This window comes from Buteo buteo, chromosome 9 (assembly GCF_964188355.1).
Source record: "Buteo buteo chromosome 9, bButBut1.hap1.1, whole genome shotgun sequence".
Taxonomy (NCBI): Eukaryota; Metazoa; Chordata; class Aves; order Accipitriformes; family Accipitridae; genus Buteo; species Buteo buteo.
The window spans coordinates 8256307-8272351 of NC_134179.1; the positions used below are offsets into that span (position 1 = coordinate 8256307).

Consider the following 16045-nt stretch of genomic DNA (forward strand, 5'->3'; position numbering starts at 1 on the left):
GCCCCATAGCTGTGCTTGGGCCGGGGGGGGAGGGCCATCCTGGCAGGGTGGGTTGGTCCCCCGTGGGGCCGTGACCGCGCGTCCTGCGCACACACGCATACAGAGACACATGCACTGCAAGGCGCTAATTACAGGCACGGCCCAAAGACCTCACACACACACAAAATGCTGAAAACAAAACCAACAAAACCAACGATTTAAAAAAAGAAAATTAAAAAAAAAAAACCAAGCCATGTTTTGGTACTTTTGTGCAACTGCAAACAGGTGCTTATGTATGCAAATAGGCAACCTGCATGTTAATGAGCTCATACACGTAATGCTTATGCATTCCGCATATTAATTTTTCAATTTGCTTACCATGAATATTAAAATACAGGTCACTGAGCCAATAGCAAACGCCGACGCGGGTATTACGCAGAGGTTTGCGTTTCACCGCACGCAAACAGGCGCGGTTACGCGTCCGTCCCCTGTCGTCCCCCCCCCGTGTCCGTGTCCGTGCCCGTGCCCGTGTCCGTGCCCGTGCCCGTGCCCGTGCCCGTGCCCGTGCCCGTGCCCGTGCCCGGGGGCCGGAGGCGGGCGCTCGCTCCTCCGCGCCGCCAGGGGTCGCTGTCGCCCGCCCACTCTCTGCCCCGCCCCGAGACGTTCTCCCAAAGGGCCCGCCTCCCCCCTCCCTCCGGCTTCCGGCGCACCGCGGTGACGTCAGTTGTGCCGCGACGGCGTGACGCGCAGTACTGTCCGGCGGCGGCAGAGGTGAGCGCGGTGGGCCCGGTAAGGGCCGAGCGGGCCGCGGTACCGACCGGCGGCCTCACACCGAGCGGGCCGCGCCCGCCGCGCCCGGGGGAGCGGCTCGGGGCGCGGGCAGCGCTGCCCGGCGGGTCCGGGCCCTGACGGCGGCTCTCCCCGCAGCCCGGCCCCGGTCCCCCCTCCCCCGCATGGCGCGGCCCTGAGGGGAGATGACCGACCAGGAGAACAACAACAGCATCTCCAGCAACCCCTTCGCCGCTCTCTTCGGCTCTATCGCCGACGCCAAGCAGTTCGCCGCCGTCCAGAAGCAGCAGCAGCTGCGGCAGCTGACAGGTTTGGCGGGGCGGGAGGTGGGCGCCGGCCCCTCCGGCAGAGGCGAGACCTCCCCCGCCGGGAGGCTGAGGAGCCGTGTTTTGCAGGCGATGAGACTTCGGTCAGCCAAGATGACTCCGACAACAGCGTCACCGAGAGCCTGGATGACTGCGACTACTCGGTGGCCGAGATCAGCCGCTCCTTCCGCTCGCAGCGGGAGCTGTGCGAGCAGCTCAACATCAACCACATGATCCAGAGGATATTCCTCATCACCCTCGACAACAGTGAGCGCTGGGAACTCTCATTGCAGTTGGGGGTGGGGGCATCGCAGGCTGGGGAAACTCTCTCACGCAGGGCAGAGCCCCCCCGGATCTATTGGAAGGGGAACGCTGGGAGCAGGAGCCTGCCTCAGCGTGGCAATTTGCAGCGGGTGGCTCTGCCACGGACAGGGCCCTGCCTGCATGTTCCATTGCCTGCCAGCACGTTTTCCGTCAGTTTGGGTGAAGCAGGTTGTTCTGTGGCTTCCTCAGGCGACCCTAGCATGAAGAGCGGGAACGGGATCCCAGCGCGCTGCGTCTATCTGGAAGAAATGGCCGCGGACCTGGACGACCAGGACTGGCTGGACATGGACAATGTCGAGCAGGTAGGACCGCCTGCCTCGGGCACTCTGCCTACTTGGGCAACAGGAACTGAATTTATTTCCTCACAACGCATCCTGAATGCAGTCTGTTTGCCAAAGTCCAGCGTGGAGCTGCCAGTCACGGCTTTGCTGGAAACGGCCATGGGGTTTTTGGGATACGAGGTTGAGAAAGGTTTAGAATTCACTGCTTGGAGCCTCTCCTCCTGGAGGCTGCAGGAGTTTGCTGCCATGCAGATTGGCTGGGGATGGGGAGGGGAACAAATTTGGCCTGGACAGGGCGTGAGGGAAGACTTGCATGTGGTCGTGGGAGGCAAATGTTGCAGCGTGCGGTCTCTTGTGCTACTGAATAAACTTTGACTGGTGTCATGCATGCACTCAGCTCCATCTGTAGACACAATGGTGACTTTTTGGTGGGTTTTCCAGTGAAAATAACTTCTGTTAGGACTTCCGTCGCTCTTAAAGGAGAAATCGTTTGTTTGGCAAAGGAGCAAACCGGAGTGTTTTTGGTCTAGCATTCTGTTAATTAATGAGGAATAGTGAGTGCTTTTCCAGGCAGAAGTAACCTAGCCTGCAGTGACATGGTGCTTCTTTTTCTGGAGGGATTGTCTCTCTGCCAGGGCTGTTTCAGTTTATGTCTGTCTTTGCTGGTCCCTAGGCCCTCTTTACCCGCTTGCTGCTGCCGGAGCCTGGAAACCACCTGATTTACATGACCTCCACCAGCACGCAGAACCTCTCCGCCGACCGGGATGCGGGGGAGAGGCAGATTCTGCGCTACCTCTATGCCTGCTTCCAGAGGGCAAGAGAAGAGGTGGGCAGGGGCTCCTGAGGAAGAAGGCAGCTTTGTCACCTGGCCTTCTGGTCCGAAGTGACGGACCTGAGGTTTTAATGGCCAGAAGCGGGTGCCAGGGCCTCAACTCTGTCTCGTTCTCCTTGCGCAGATAACCAAGGTCCCGGAGAACCTGCTGCCCTTCGCCGTGCGCTGCCGGAACCTGACCGTGTCAAACACTCGCACTGTCCTCCTCACCCCAGAGATTTACGTCAACCAGAATGTGTACGAGCAGCTGGTGGACCTGATGTTGGAGGCGCTGAGAGGGGCGCGTAAGTCCAGCTGGGTTGCGCCGCTAGCTTTGTGCTGTGAGGCCGCCCTTTAGCTTAAGCTGTGGGAAGAGCGTCGTGGAGTCGGGTGAAGCTTTGGCTCCCCTCCTTGCTAAAAGGGAGGGCCATGTTTAGATATACACGTGCTGAGGTTCAGCTGTTTGGAGTATTGTGAGTAACAGCCTTGCTTCCCTCACTAGACTTCGAAGACGTGACCGAGTTTCTTGAGGAGGTCATAGAAACCTTAACAATGGATGAGGAGGTGCGGACATTCGGGGAGGTCATGGTTCCCGTGTTTGACATCCTCTTGGGCAGAATCAAGGACCTGGACCTCTGCCAGATCCTGCTGTACACGTACCTCGATGTGCTCCTCTACTTCACGAAGCAGAAGGACATAGCAAAGGTGGGTGCAGTGGCCTGATCAAGAGCTCCTTGCAGGTTCTTCTTGCAGGAGGGGCACATATCGGTAGAGGTCAAACTGACAGTGCAGCGTTAACAACACCTTGTGTGTGTACTCTTACTTCTCCCCTCCTTTCTGATAACCTGTCCCAAACCCCTCAGTTTGTGGTTTTTTTTTTACTGGGATTTTATACAACTGTCAGCATGTCCTGCTGTGTTCCCTAGGTTTTTGCAGGCTACATCCAGCCCAAGGATCCCAGCAACGGACAGATGTACCAGAAGACTTTGCTAGGTGCCATTTTAAACATCTCCTGCTTGTTAAAGACCCCCGGCGTAGTAGAAAACCACGGCTATTTTCTGAATCCATCCCGATCCAGCCCACAAGAGATCAAAGTGCAGGAATCGAACATCCACCAGGTGGGCTGAAGCGTGGCAGTACTGCTTCCCTGTGTGTTTTAATGGCCTCTCATTGCCTGAGGGTTAAAGACATGATGTCAGGCCTTGAGTTCTGCCGCTGGCTCTTTAATAATCTGGCTCATGACTAAGCAAGTCACAAAACTGCTTTGGATCCTCCAACCGTAACACATGAACAGTTTAGCCCCCTTACTCGGGTTGTTGTGATGAGCAAGTCCTGTTTTATCAAAGTAGTTGTCCAAGTATTGGGACAAGGGTAGGGTGGTACTCATGGAACAGATACAGGCATCGTAACTTGAGGTGCTACATGAAGGTAATCTGCCTTAGGTGTTGTAATCACCGTGAAATAGGTTGTAGTACCTGTCCTGTAATTAAAATGCTATTTGACTCCCTGGTGGAGAAAGGGATAGCCTCCCTCCTCAGGGGAATGGTGCTAGGAGGGTCTTCAGGAATGTTTCAGAAGAAGGGAAGCCTCAGAATGCAGGATGTAAATACAGGAGGAGACTTGGGTGCAGAAGTGGTCACAGAGGGGGGCTTTCCCAGTCACGCGTTCTTTCAGGGTCATTGTTGCTGCCAAAAACTCCAAGAATTTGGGTTTTACTCCCCACGGAAACAACTTGCTCTTGACTACGCTTTTGAGTACGTCCCCAATTATTCTTTGCTGCCGGCCTCAGGATTTGACTCACTCCTAAGGTGTGCATCTGCGGTGATTAACAGAGGCATCTGTGCCGTGATTGACTTTGAAAGCCCTGCCATTAAAGAGCAGGGTGTGGTCTGGAGCAAGGAGAGCTCTGAGCCTTAAGGATGGGAGAGGCAAAAGAGCCATCCCACCATCCTCAACCATGTTCTGTTTCCCCCTGACAGTTTATGGCCCAGTTCCACGAGAAGATCTACCAGATGCTGAAGAACCTGTTGCAGTTGTCTCCAGAGACGAAGCACAGGATTCTCTCCTGGCTGGGAAACTGCCTTCATGCGAATGCGGGTCGCACCAAGATTTGGGCTAACCAGATGCCGGAGATCTTCTTCCAGATGTACGCCTCAGATGCCTTCTTCCTCAACTTGGGAGCTGCCCTCCTGAAGCTGTGCCAGCCCTTCTGCAAACCAAAATCTCCGAGGCTGCTAACCTTCAACCCCACTTACTGTGCCCTGAAGGAGCTGAATGAAGAGGAGAGGAGGAGCAAGAACGTACATATGAAAGGTAGGCCCCACAGTGTGGGGGAGCAAGGGAATGAGAAAGTGGATCTCCTCAGGTCCTTACCTCTCCCAGTAGCACCCTCCCAACGCATGCCAGTAAAGGGAGAGTCAGAGGTGTGACTACAGAGGAGCAAGGGGAGAGCAGAATACAAAGAAAAGGCTGCCTAGCATCCTCAGCACTTGTTTTGTGTCTTCGGCAGGGGCCCTCTTGAGCCCTCTCCTCACCAATGCTGCTGGGCCGGGCTTGACGCAGAGATGCTTTTTGTTCCAGGTTTGGAAAAAGAAACATGCTTGATACCTGCTCTGAGCGAGCAAGAGCCAGAGTTTGCAAATAGCTACAATCTGGTGACAGAAAACCTGGTCCTCACACAGTACACCCTTCACTTGGGATTTCACAGGTAATTGCTCTCAGATTGCCGCCAGTGCTGTCTTCCACCTGTGTATGGCCGCATAAATTTTTAGTAAATATTCAGAACACAGAGCAGGCCAGTTGAGCGGAGTACCTTTCACTGCGTGCTTTGACCGACACTGGGAGCCTCAGGCTGACTGATTTCGGAAAGGAATTTTGTTCACTGGGGCTCACAGTCAATGCTAAGTCTTACAGGTTCTGCATTATTTGGAGAAACTCAACAGCCAAGTGCTGGGTGTCCATGGGTTGTTTGGTTTCCTCTCTGTCTGCGGGGGAGCAGACTGCTGGCATCTCACTACTCGAAAGTGTCCTGGCGGCAGAGCACCTGCCTGCTGCCGGCTCTCCAAACTGCCCCAGTAAACGGATTGTACGTGAAGCAGAAAAGCGAGGTAGCTCTCCGTTTCCAGGAAGGGATTTTCTGGACACCAGAACGCACTGTTTTTCTCAGCTTCCCTCTGCAAATCGTTGCCTGGATACTGTGAGGTCACTGCTGATCCAAGCACCGTCCCCTTCTGGTTTATTCTCTAAATATAGAGTTCAATGAAAAAGTTATGCAAGTGGCTTGTTGCTGGGAAACTGAAAATGTCACCTTGCCGGCATCTCGGGCTTGCCGGATCCCTGACCTTGGTAACCTAAGGGGGTTCGCAGCTGCGCTGGCTTGCTGTCCGCACGCCTGCAGAGGGTTTTGCAGTGGTCGTCGGTTTTCCCGACCACTCTGCAGGCCACTGCGGTTCCTCAGCAGGGTCTGGTATCCCTGGTATCTGGCATCTGTGGATGTTACCTACCTTGACTTCAGCAAGGCATTTGACACTGTCTCTCATGGCGTACTCCTTGAGAAGGTGGCGTCTCATGGTTTAGACAACTGTACTCCTGACTGGGTGAAAAACTGGCTGGATGAACAAGCCCAGAGGGTTGTGGTGAATGGATTTAAATCCAGTTGGCAGCAGGTCACAAGTGGTGTTCCCCAGGGCTCAGTGTTGGGGCCGGTTCTGTTTAATGTCTTTATCAATGATCTAGACGAGGGGATCGAGTGCACCATCAGCAAGTTTGCAGACAACACCAAGTTGGAAGGCAGGGTTGATCTGCTTGAGGGTAGGAAGGCTCTACAGAGAGATCTGGACAGGCTGGATCAATGGGCCGAGGCCAATTACATGAAGTTCAACAAGGCTGAGTGCCGGGTCTTGCACTACAGTCACAGCGACCCCATGCAGCGCTACGGGCTTGGGGAAGAGTGGCTAGAAAGCTGTCTGGTAGAGAAAGACCTGGGTGTGCTGGTTGACAGCCGGCTGAATATGAGCCAGCAGTGTGCCCAGGTGGCCAAGGCAGCCAATGGTGTCCTGGCCTGTATCAGAAATAGTGTGGCCAGCAGGAGCAGGGAAGTGATTGTTCCCCTGTACTTGGCGCTGGTGAGGCCACACCTTGAGTACTGTGTTCAGTTTCGGGCCCCTCACTACAGGAAAGACATTGAGGTGCTGGAGCGTGTCCAGAGAAGGGCAGCCGAGTTGGTCAGGGGCCTGGAGCATAAGTCTTATGAGGAGCGGCTGAGGGAGCTGGGGCTGTTTGTTCTAGAGAAGAGGAGGCTGAGGGGAGACCTTATCGCTCTCTACAACTACCTGAAGGGGGGTTGTAATGAGGTGGGTGCTGGTCTCTTCTGTCAGGTGGCTGGAGATAGGATGAGAGGAAATGGCCTCAAGTTGTGGCAAGGGAGGTTTAGGTTGGATATTAGGAAAAAATTCTTTACTGAAAGGGTTGTCAGACATTAGAATAGGCTGCCCAAGGAAGTGGTTGAGTCACCATCCCTGGAGGTATTCAAAAAGCATGTAGACAAGGCACTTTGGGACATGGTTTAGTGGGCATGGATGATGGTTGGACTCGATGATCTTGAAGGTCTTTTTCAACCTAAATTATTCTGATTCTGTCCTCCCAAGCCCTGGCTTGCCTTTCTCTAAAGGCTTTCCTGTTGCTGGTGCCCCAGACAGATTTATCCCCACAAAACGGTTTGAGCTCAAGTGTGCAGAACTCTTATCGCCATGAGCAGGATAAAAGCATGTGCTGCCTTATGTATTGCTTAGGCAGTCTGTACATCTCGTGTCATCTCCTTCTTGCCTTGTTTTCCGGGTAGGTTGCACGACCAGATGGTAAAGATAAACCAAAGTCTTCATCGCCTGCAAGTAGCGTGGCGAGAAGCTCAGCAGAGCTCCAGCCCTGCTGCCGACAGCCTCAGGGAGCAGTTCGAGCGCCTGATGACCATCTATCTCTCCACCAAGACGGCGATGACAGAGCCACAGATGCTGCAGAACTGCCTGAATCTGCAGGTGTCTATGGCGGTTCTGCTGGTGCAGCTGGCCGTAGGAAACCATGGGACAGAGCCGCTAGAGCTGACCTTCCCACTGCCAGAGGTGGAAAACAGCGCGTTGGCCTATGTGCCAGGTGAAGCTGCCTGTCCTGCTGGCGGTCTGTCTGTGTGCCTCCTGCAATTAACCATCCGAGTCTAGAGCTACTCGTATAATACTGCATTTAGAGTAGCTACGTGTACGTGGCCCAATTCCTTAAGATCTTCATAGCACCTGGGTTTCCTCTTCACTGAGGTGCTGAAAGGGCATTCTGCCTTTGAAAAGAAGGGTTCCAGAGCACATAAGGAAGCATAGGGAAGGTCAGTCGCAACATCAAACTGTCAGCAGCGAGGTCAGAAACTCCAAAGAAACCTGGGACCTCTGAGCTCACCTTACAGGCTATAATCCTGGTACCATTCGGATGAGCACTGGGAGAGCTGTCTGAGGAAGCATGTTTCTGTCCAGGGCAGGACACAGTGCTACAACCGGTGGCATCTTTCTTTGTACAGAATATTTCCATGAAGAGAGTTGCTCTGGGAAAATTTGGGGATTTTGAGGGGGGCATAGTTAGGGTCTTGACACCTTTTAAAGATCCCACTCGTAGCCAAGTTGCAAAGTTTTGCAAAAATACTATGCTGATTTACTATTCTCTCTATGCGCAAAATCCTCCTTGTGGTTTCTGTTGTCTAGAGGCTTTCTTGCCATGGGGGTTTTTTTTGTGTAACAGCATGTACAGTCAGCAGACAGCTGCTGGGTCCTGCCCTGTAAGTGACCTGACTGCTGAGAGAGGTGAAGCAAATCCTGTGCATTACTAATTTCATCAGGCTAGGCATCCTTCATGACTGCGGTGTTCTGATACAGCTAGTTAGTTCCTGAAACTTTGATGGGAATCGGGGTGATGAGGGGAGGGTAGATGGGAGGCTAGAAAAGGGCAAAGTGAGCCACCCAAGGAGGAGCTCACATACAATCTCTGTTTGCAGAATTCTTTGCTGATAATTTGGGTGACTTCTTCATTTTCCTGCGGCGTTTTGCTGATGACATCTTGGAGACTTCCGCCGATTCTCTGGAGCACATCCTTCACTTTGTTACTGTTTTCATGGGTGATGTGGAGAGGTACGTGCTGCCCCAGGTGTGAGCCCCATGCACTTATCTGCAGAGCACCCAGAGGGGAACAAGCAAGTGGAAATTCAGAGATGTCTTGAGGCTTGGTTTACATAGCCATGAGTGGGTTGAACTCTTTGGGAAAAGCTAAATTCTGCCCACAGGAGGCACAGCAAACAAGGCCCTGCCAGAAGGACACGGGTTTCACGTGAGGTACAAAGGGAATTCGGTGTCTGAATACTTGTTTGGTCGCAGTATGCAGGAGCCTCGTCAGCTAGAGTCATTTTGGTACTTGTTAAAGGAAGCTATTGGGATTGATCTGTTTGGAGTATCTGTATGAAGTCTACTATGGTAACTGAGCACTGAACAAAATTGAGTTGTTTTATCGATCTTCCTGATAAGACATCGCCGCACACGCCACATTTCTGCTGTTCGTTTGTTTGTACTTGCATGTGTAAATACAGCGAGCTCATGGCAGCTGCAGGAGCAGGTGATTTCATGTGGTAGGCAGCTCTCGCTGCTCCTGCTGTCCCTGGGCTGGCCCTGGGGAGATGGAGGCTGTAGTTCTTCTTGGCAGCGCCCTACGATGTGACCTTGGGTACGTGGCTTGGCTTCTGCCCCACACCTGCAGCAGAGGAAAGTTATACCCTCACCTCAGTGATTTGTACTGGACAGTGGGCTCAGCAGGCAAAAGCGCTTTGGACTTGCAGGATAAATAGGAAGCAAGTCACTGGGCAGTAAGTAAACAGCTGGGACAAGTCAGGTTTATTGGGAGTGAGCCACTGGATGTGGGTGTTAGCTTTACAGATGGTCTGCAACAAGCAGGTGCTCCTGCACGGATGGGTGCAGCTCCTGGAGCGTTTCCTGAGCAGCTCAGTCCCAAACCCTGGCTCTCCTGCCATTCTGGATTTGCTTTGTTGTTTTCTCTTGCAGGATGAAAAATCCTCATCTGCGAGCTAAGCTGGCAGAAGTGTTGGAAGCTGTGATGCCTCACCTAGATCAGGCCCAGAACCCGCTCGTCTCAAGTGTGTTTCATCGCAAGCGAGTGTTCTGTTCTTACCAAAACGCTGCCCACCTTGCTGAGGCACTTATCAAAGTCTTTGTGGATATTGAGTTTACTGGTAAGCTCAAATGGGGAAGAGTTGTCTTCCTTCTGTAACATCTGTGGGGGGAGGGGGTCTCCAGGGTTTGAAGTACGTCAGTGAAAACAAATGAATCTATTTGCAATTTGTTAAGCTGCTCAGCTGTGTTAGGCAGGCGGCATTCCGGCAAAGCATCCGTCTTTCCAAACTTCTGGCTTATGCAGAACTGCGTAGCTAGAAAGGATAACCTCCAGAACTCAAGCTTTTCAGCTCAGCAGCACTTATAGTGGGTCCTCACCTACCCTCTTCTAACACAGGATTGGTTGCACTGCTTTGAAATCGGTGACAGATTTCACTGACCTGTACGGGAGCATGGGTTTTATTACCAGCAAACTGTGAAAAGAAATTGGCATCCCCTGCCTGTGCCCACTGCCCCCCTGAAATGCTCTTACTTTTGCTGACGTCTAGGTGACCCACACCAGTTTGAACAGAAGTTTAACTACCGCCGTCCCATGTATCCCATCCTGAGGTACATGTGGGGCACAGATTCGTACCGGCAGAGCATAAAGGTGAGGCAAGAGGCGCATATGTAGGCGTGTGTGTGCGCAGCTCTGTATGGAGCATGCAGATCTGTCCCCTGCCATTGCAACTGTGCCACAGCATTCACCGTTCCCTCATTCCTTGCAGGCTCTGGCTGATTATGCCTCAGAGAACCTGGAGGCAATGAACCCCCCTCTCTTCTTGCGCTTCCTTAATTTGCTCATGAATGATGCCATTTTTCTGTTGGATGAAGCCATACAGGTAGGGCTGAGTGCACATGTAGTCAGTGTCACGTAAGCAACAGTTCTCGCTCCCCTGAAGATGGCTAGGTGTGATACTGACCTCCTATCCCTAGAACAGTATCAGTTTGCTCTGCTCCTGCCTGATAAATCTGTGTGGTGGATACTTGCAGGAAACAATTCTGGGCTAGTGTGGCCAATGCCCTGGGAGAAAGGGTGAAGGCCAAGGGGTGGTGGGGTCTGGGGACCCGCGGGCAGGGTGCTCGTTTCCTTCCCTTCGGTCTCTGGAGACAGGTCAGAACAAAGAGGAGCAAACGGGCTTTTCTCAGATTGAGCATGAAGCTTGCTGGGGGAGTTGCAAGGAAATCTGCCCACTGCTAATCTGGACGCAGCCAGGCTTTAAACAACTTCTGCAGTTTTTGATTTTCAAACCCCCTTGGACTTTGCACGGGTGCTTTATCCTAACAAAGGCCTTTTGTCTCCAGGCAGTTCTCCTTTGGGTTTACAAGGAGAGTGCCAGGTGAACTGATGTCCTTGGTGTGCGATGACTGTCTCTCCACACGTTTTGGAGCTGCCTGTTGCTGTTAGAAAGGGCTTTTTGGGGGAGCTTTGATTGTCGGGAGGCTGGCACATAAGATGGGTGATGTGGCTATCGCCCATCTGGTTGTGCATGTTTATGGACTTTCTATGGTTTGCTGTCCAAACGAATGTTGTGGGGTTTGCAAAACGTGTGGTTGTTGAGAGGCCTTTTCAAGCACTCATGTTGTACCTTTTGCATCCCGGAGCACAGCAGAACAGGTCTGGCTTAGCTGCTGTTGCCCATTTACCTGCCTGTTATCCCAGACGCTTCCCTGCTGTGTCTTTGCAGTACCTCAGTAAGATTAAAGTTCAGCAGATTGAGAAGGACCGTGGTGAATGGGACAGCCTGTCCCAGGAGGCTCGCCGCGAGAAGGAGTCGAGCCTGCAGATGTTTGGTCAGCTGGCGCGCTTCCACAACATCATGTCCAACGAAACCATTGGCACTCTGGCCTTTCTGACCTCAGGTAGGGAGAGCAACCCCTCCTGCCCGCCAGAATCCGGAGAAGGGCCCTGCCTGGGAGTGGGCAGGCGCGAGCTTGGTCTTAGGGTGGTTGGAGTGGGATGGGATTGCTGTGGAGCTGAGGGAACGGTTGGTCTCTGTTCCAGAAATTAAGTCCCTGTTTGTGCATCCTTTCCTTGCTGAGCGCATCATCTCCATGCTCAACTATTTCCTGCAACACCTTGTTGGCCCTAAAATGGGAGCTCTGAAGGTCAAGGATTTCAGTGAGTTTGACTTCAAGCCTCAGCAGCTTGTGTCTGACATCTGTACCATCTACCTAAACCTTGGGTAGGTGACAAGGGAGAGCTGGCGTGTGGGGTGGTGGGAGCCATCCTGGGGACATCCTGGCTGGCAGAGCCCTGTGGCCCCCTGCCTCATGGCGGGGGAGCCTCCCCTCCAGGAACAGTGCTAACAGAATCGCTCTGCATGCTTTCCAGTCCTCAGTGGGCCTTTCAGAAGCATGCTGTGCTCTTTTGTAGCAATTGTAACTTAAATTACCCAGGGATGTCAGCCACAACCCAGCTAGCAGGGATGGAGGTTAAGCATGATAGCAGTTACATTCGTACCATGGGTCACTCTGGAGAGGACCCAGGAGAAATGCCTAATTATGGTCAAGCTTTTCTCTAGCTTTGAGCTCTTTGCTGTGGTGAAGCAAGTGCTGCTGTTGTGGGGACTGTGTTTTGCAGCCTGATAAATGCGGGTTCTTAAACCTTCGCTCTCTTTTAACCTGTGGTCCAGGGATGAAGAAAATTTCTGTGCCACGGTGCCCAAGGACGGCCGCTCCTATTCACCGATGCTCTTTGCCCAGACTGTTCGGGTTCTGAAGAAAATCAACAAGCCTGGCAACATGATAGTGTCTTTCAGTAACCTGGCTGAGAGGATCAAGGTGAGAACCAGAGTGAATTTAAGCTCAGGGCGGGGGAGAAGGTGGAACTGGTTCCTGGCATCCTTTTCCATTTGTGTGTCACTGCGTCTTTGCCATGGAGCTGAATTTCTGGGAGTGGGACTTCATCGGAGGCTCAGGTGGGGCAGCTGGGAGAGCTCCCTACCAGCATGGACCTGTAAATGCTTTAGCTACGGGTTAGGAGCAAACCTGCTTTTGAAAGAAGTGGGAGACCGAGTCTCTAAAAGCTGTGCATGCCCACCAGTCTCTTGCAGACCGCCAGCAGCAGGAGGAAGAGACGTATGCGGACGCCTGTGATGAATTCCTGGATCCGATCATGAGTACTCTGATGTCAGACCCGGTGATACTGCCCTCCTCCCGTGTTACCGTGGACCGGTCAACTATAGCCCGGCACCTCCTCAGGTACGAAGCGCGGGCCTTGTACCTTGATACTTTTTGGGGATCCATTTCACTTCTCTGATGACTCTTCCTGGCCTGTCTTCCTCTTTTTTTATTTCTAGTGCCAGGACTCTCCCAGTAATCTCCTCGATGCTTTGTCTTTCAGTGACCAGACGGATCCTTTCAATCGGAGCCCCCTCACTATGGACCAGATCAGACCAAACACGGAGCTTAAAGAGAAGATCCAGCGGTGGCTTGCAGAGAGGAAAAAGCAGAAGGAGGAGCTGGAGGACAGGCTGGACTGATAACCAGGGTCTCATCCATAGACCTACGCTCACTGGCACAATCAAAGCCTTGCAGGGTTAGCAGCTGGAGCTCCAGAGTGTCTGTGCAACTCGCCACCTTCATCGAGGCGGCACTGAGCGCGTTGCCACTGCCGCCGGCATCTCTCCTAGGACCTTCCCTTCTATCCCTTGTTCTGTCTCTTCCTTTCAGGACTTACTCTTTAAGACTTTCCACTGCACTACAGCTTTGAGCCTCTGCCTCAGGGGCAACCCACAGTCTCTTCTGCGTGGCCTGGCACCCGGCCCGCTCTTCCTCGCTCTGTGTCTGTTGGCCCCGTTCTTTCCCAGTGACGCCAAAAACCTCCCTCTGTTCTGTTGCTGTGTTTAACCTCTGTAACCGTACCTTCCACGTGAGAGCGGGGTGGGGTGTGGGCCTGGACTGGAGGGGGACTGTGACACTACCTGTGCGGGCCGGCTGCCTCGCAGGCTTTCTTTTCCAAACGGGCGTGGGGAACAGTGGGGCCGTGGAAATTAAATACAGAGATGATCTTACAGCTGGCGGTGGAGGTCTGGCAGCGGGGAGGCCCTAGCCGTAGAAAAGCCTCTCGGACGGAGCGCGGAGGCCGCCTTCCTCCCCCCCCCCCCCCCCCTCCGGGCGCGAGTGGGTCCGTCCGCCGTGGAGCGAGGTGCCGCCCGCCCCGCCCGGGTCTCAAACCGGCGGCTGCGGCGAGCCCCGCCCCGCGCACGTGGCCCGGGGTCCTGGCGGCGGGCTGCCGGCGGCGGGCGCCTGCCGGGAGGCGGGCAGGCGGCGCGCGGGCAGCCGCGGCGGCGGCGGGGGTCCTTGCGGCGCGCGCAGGCGGCGGCGGCGGCGGGGTGACATTCAGCCGGGAGCCCGCAACATGGCGCAGGCCGCGCAGAGGTTGGCGCAGCGCGTCGCCACCCGCGGGCCGCAGCTCCTCAGCGGTGAGCGAGCGGGGGCTGGGCGGCGGGGAGCGGGGGGGGGGTGCCTCTGCCGCCGTTGGGAAAACGCCTTTCCTTCCCCTTCTACCGGCAGCTGCCGTGGCGTACTCGAAGCCGCGCTTGGCCACGTTCTGGTACTACGCCAAGGTGGAGCTGGCCCCGCCGACCCCCGCCGAGATCCCCCGGGCTATCGACGGCATGAAGGCCTTGGTCAGGAGCTTCCAGACCGGCAGGCTGGCGCAGCTCACCGTCAAGGTAACGGCGGGAGCGGGGGAGCAGGGCAGGGCTCTGGCGGTACCGAGGGCCGGCTTTCAGGAGCGGCGGCCTTCCTGCCGCCCTCAAAGCACTCCCGCTGCGGCTCGGTCCCCGGGCGTCTTCTGCCGCCCGGAACTGGCTGCGCGGGACCTTTGGGATCCGTCCCCTGAAAGGTGTCTGCGCCCAAAGGCCGAAACCGGCCTTTGGTGGGTGTTGAAGGGCGACGGGATAGGGAGGGAGTGGGCGTCGAGAGGGTTTGCCTTTGCTCCGGCTCCGGCCGAGGCTTGCCCTATGGCTTGGAGCCTCTTTGGCCAGTGGAGGCCCGTGTTCCTAGCTGTGACCATCTTACTCTCTGCCCCTGGGCTCTGTGGGTTTTGGCTGTTAGGAGGGGCCGTCCCCTGCAGATCTGGGTCTCTTTCGTAATGGACCTTTCCTTTGTTTTTCCTAAGAGCTGTCCTGTCGCCTCAGTGCTCTGATTTCTTTCTTGGGGCTTTTCTGCTTCCTTTTTCCTACCTGCTCCTGCAGAGAACCCAGCTCAGGCTGCCTGCCTGCCTGCCTTCCTCCTCCTCCTCTCCTGTGCAACCAGCACATAGCAATGAGTCCACGCAGTGCTCCCTGCAAACCTGCCCACTGTGAGACTGGTCCCCACTTGAGTTGATGCGTGCTGCAGTGGGTCTCTGCCACCTGGGCTGCTGTTACACCTGACACTCCAAAGATGGGCTTTGTCTGGTGCCAGACTTCAAAAAAATTATATTTACAAAAATGTATATTTTTTTTTTTTCTGGATAAGCTGGGGAATAGATGCGTTCTGCAGCTGCTTCAGGCCCTGCCACTTGTATTCTTTGAGCCATAGGTGTTCAGAGCAGTATTTTCCAAGAACTGGCTTAACCGCTGGAACGCTAGCTTGAAATGCTCTGCTTGTGCCACAGGAAGCAATGGCGCTGCTGTCAAGGAGACCTGATGCCCAAGGAATTTAGGGATCGACAACTGAAAGTGTTTTACTGTGTTGGCTTTGCCTTAATTCTTCCACACCTGGACTAAGCTGTGCTTGTTCTCCTCAGGTGCCTGTCATTATCTGTCTCAGGGAAGAGAGTATCAGTAGGCAGCTGATGTAGCCCAACTGCTGGGAACAGCTGTGTCATTGGCTGGCCTTGAAATTGAAGTGTTTCCCACATAGATGGCTTGGGAAGTGATCTCTTGAAACAGCTGTAAAAAAACCAAACAAACAAAAAACACAACAAAAAAAATGAAACAAACAAAAAAAAACCCAGGAATGACAACTGACACTGTGCTGAACATTTTAGAACCACCTTAACCACGCAGTGTTGAGGGGTGGCTGAACACAATACACGCTCGGTTGCACTTTTGTTTTTTTGCTTAAACAGTTGCCTTGTGAATTGGTTGACAGCTTTGCTAGTCATACGTGGAGCTTGACTACAGGACCGAGGAAGGAAGCTGTCACAGGAGCCAGTGATCTAACCAGTGGCTTTTTTTTTCTTTCAGGAAGCGCTGAGGAACGGTTTGGTGGCCACGGAGGTGCTGATGTGGTTTTACATTGGGGAGATCATAGGCAAGGGCGGCCTGATCGGGTACAATGTCTGAAGACTCATCCTCAGCAATGCTGTCTTTGGTGCCGTGGTCCCAAGTCTGTAACAGGGTCTGTGATAATAAAGCCAGGAAGCGA

The 16045-nt window shown here is 54.0% G+C and overlaps 2 protein-coding genes across 3 annotated transcripts; both read left to right on the forward strand.

Moving 5' to 3' along the window:
• Positions 1-705: 705 nt before the first annotated feature.
• UBE4A (ubiquitination factor E4A) lies at positions 706-13534 on the forward strand. Of its 2 annotated transcripts, XM_075035203.1 has the most exons (20): positions 706-750; positions 907-1077; positions 1164-1340; positions 1587-1699; positions 2352-2504; positions 2635-2794; positions 2992-3194; positions 3416-3607; positions 4469-4802; positions 5070-5196; positions 7330-7637; positions 8521-8653; positions 9575-9762; positions 10192-10292; positions 10411-10524; positions 11371-11545; positions 11688-11868; positions 12319-12466; positions 12729-12886; positions 13029-13534. In XM_075035203.1, the coding sequence occupies exons 2-20, from the start codon at positions 954-956 to the stop codon at positions 13165-13167; spliced, it is 3228 nt and encodes a 1075-aa protein (XP_074891304.1). In that variant the 5' UTR covers positions 706-750; positions 907-953; the 3' UTR covers positions 13168-13534. The 2 variants fall into 2 exon arrangements, with proteins under 2 accessions (XP_074891304.1, XP_074891305.1); XM_075035204.1 differs by lacking the exon at positions 706-750 and having other exon boundaries at positions 815-1077.
• A 415-nt stretch (positions 13535-13949) lies between these two features.
• On the forward strand, positions 13950-16045 carry ATP5MG (ATP synthase membrane subunit g). Its single transcript, XM_075035205.1, has 3 exons — positions 13950-14109; positions 14201-14361; positions 15865-16045. Exons 1-3 carry the CDS (start codon positions 14046-14048, stop codon positions 15961-15963), a joined length of 324 nt encoding a protein of 107 aa, XP_074891306.1. The 5' UTR covers positions 13950-14045; the 3' UTR covers positions 15964-16045.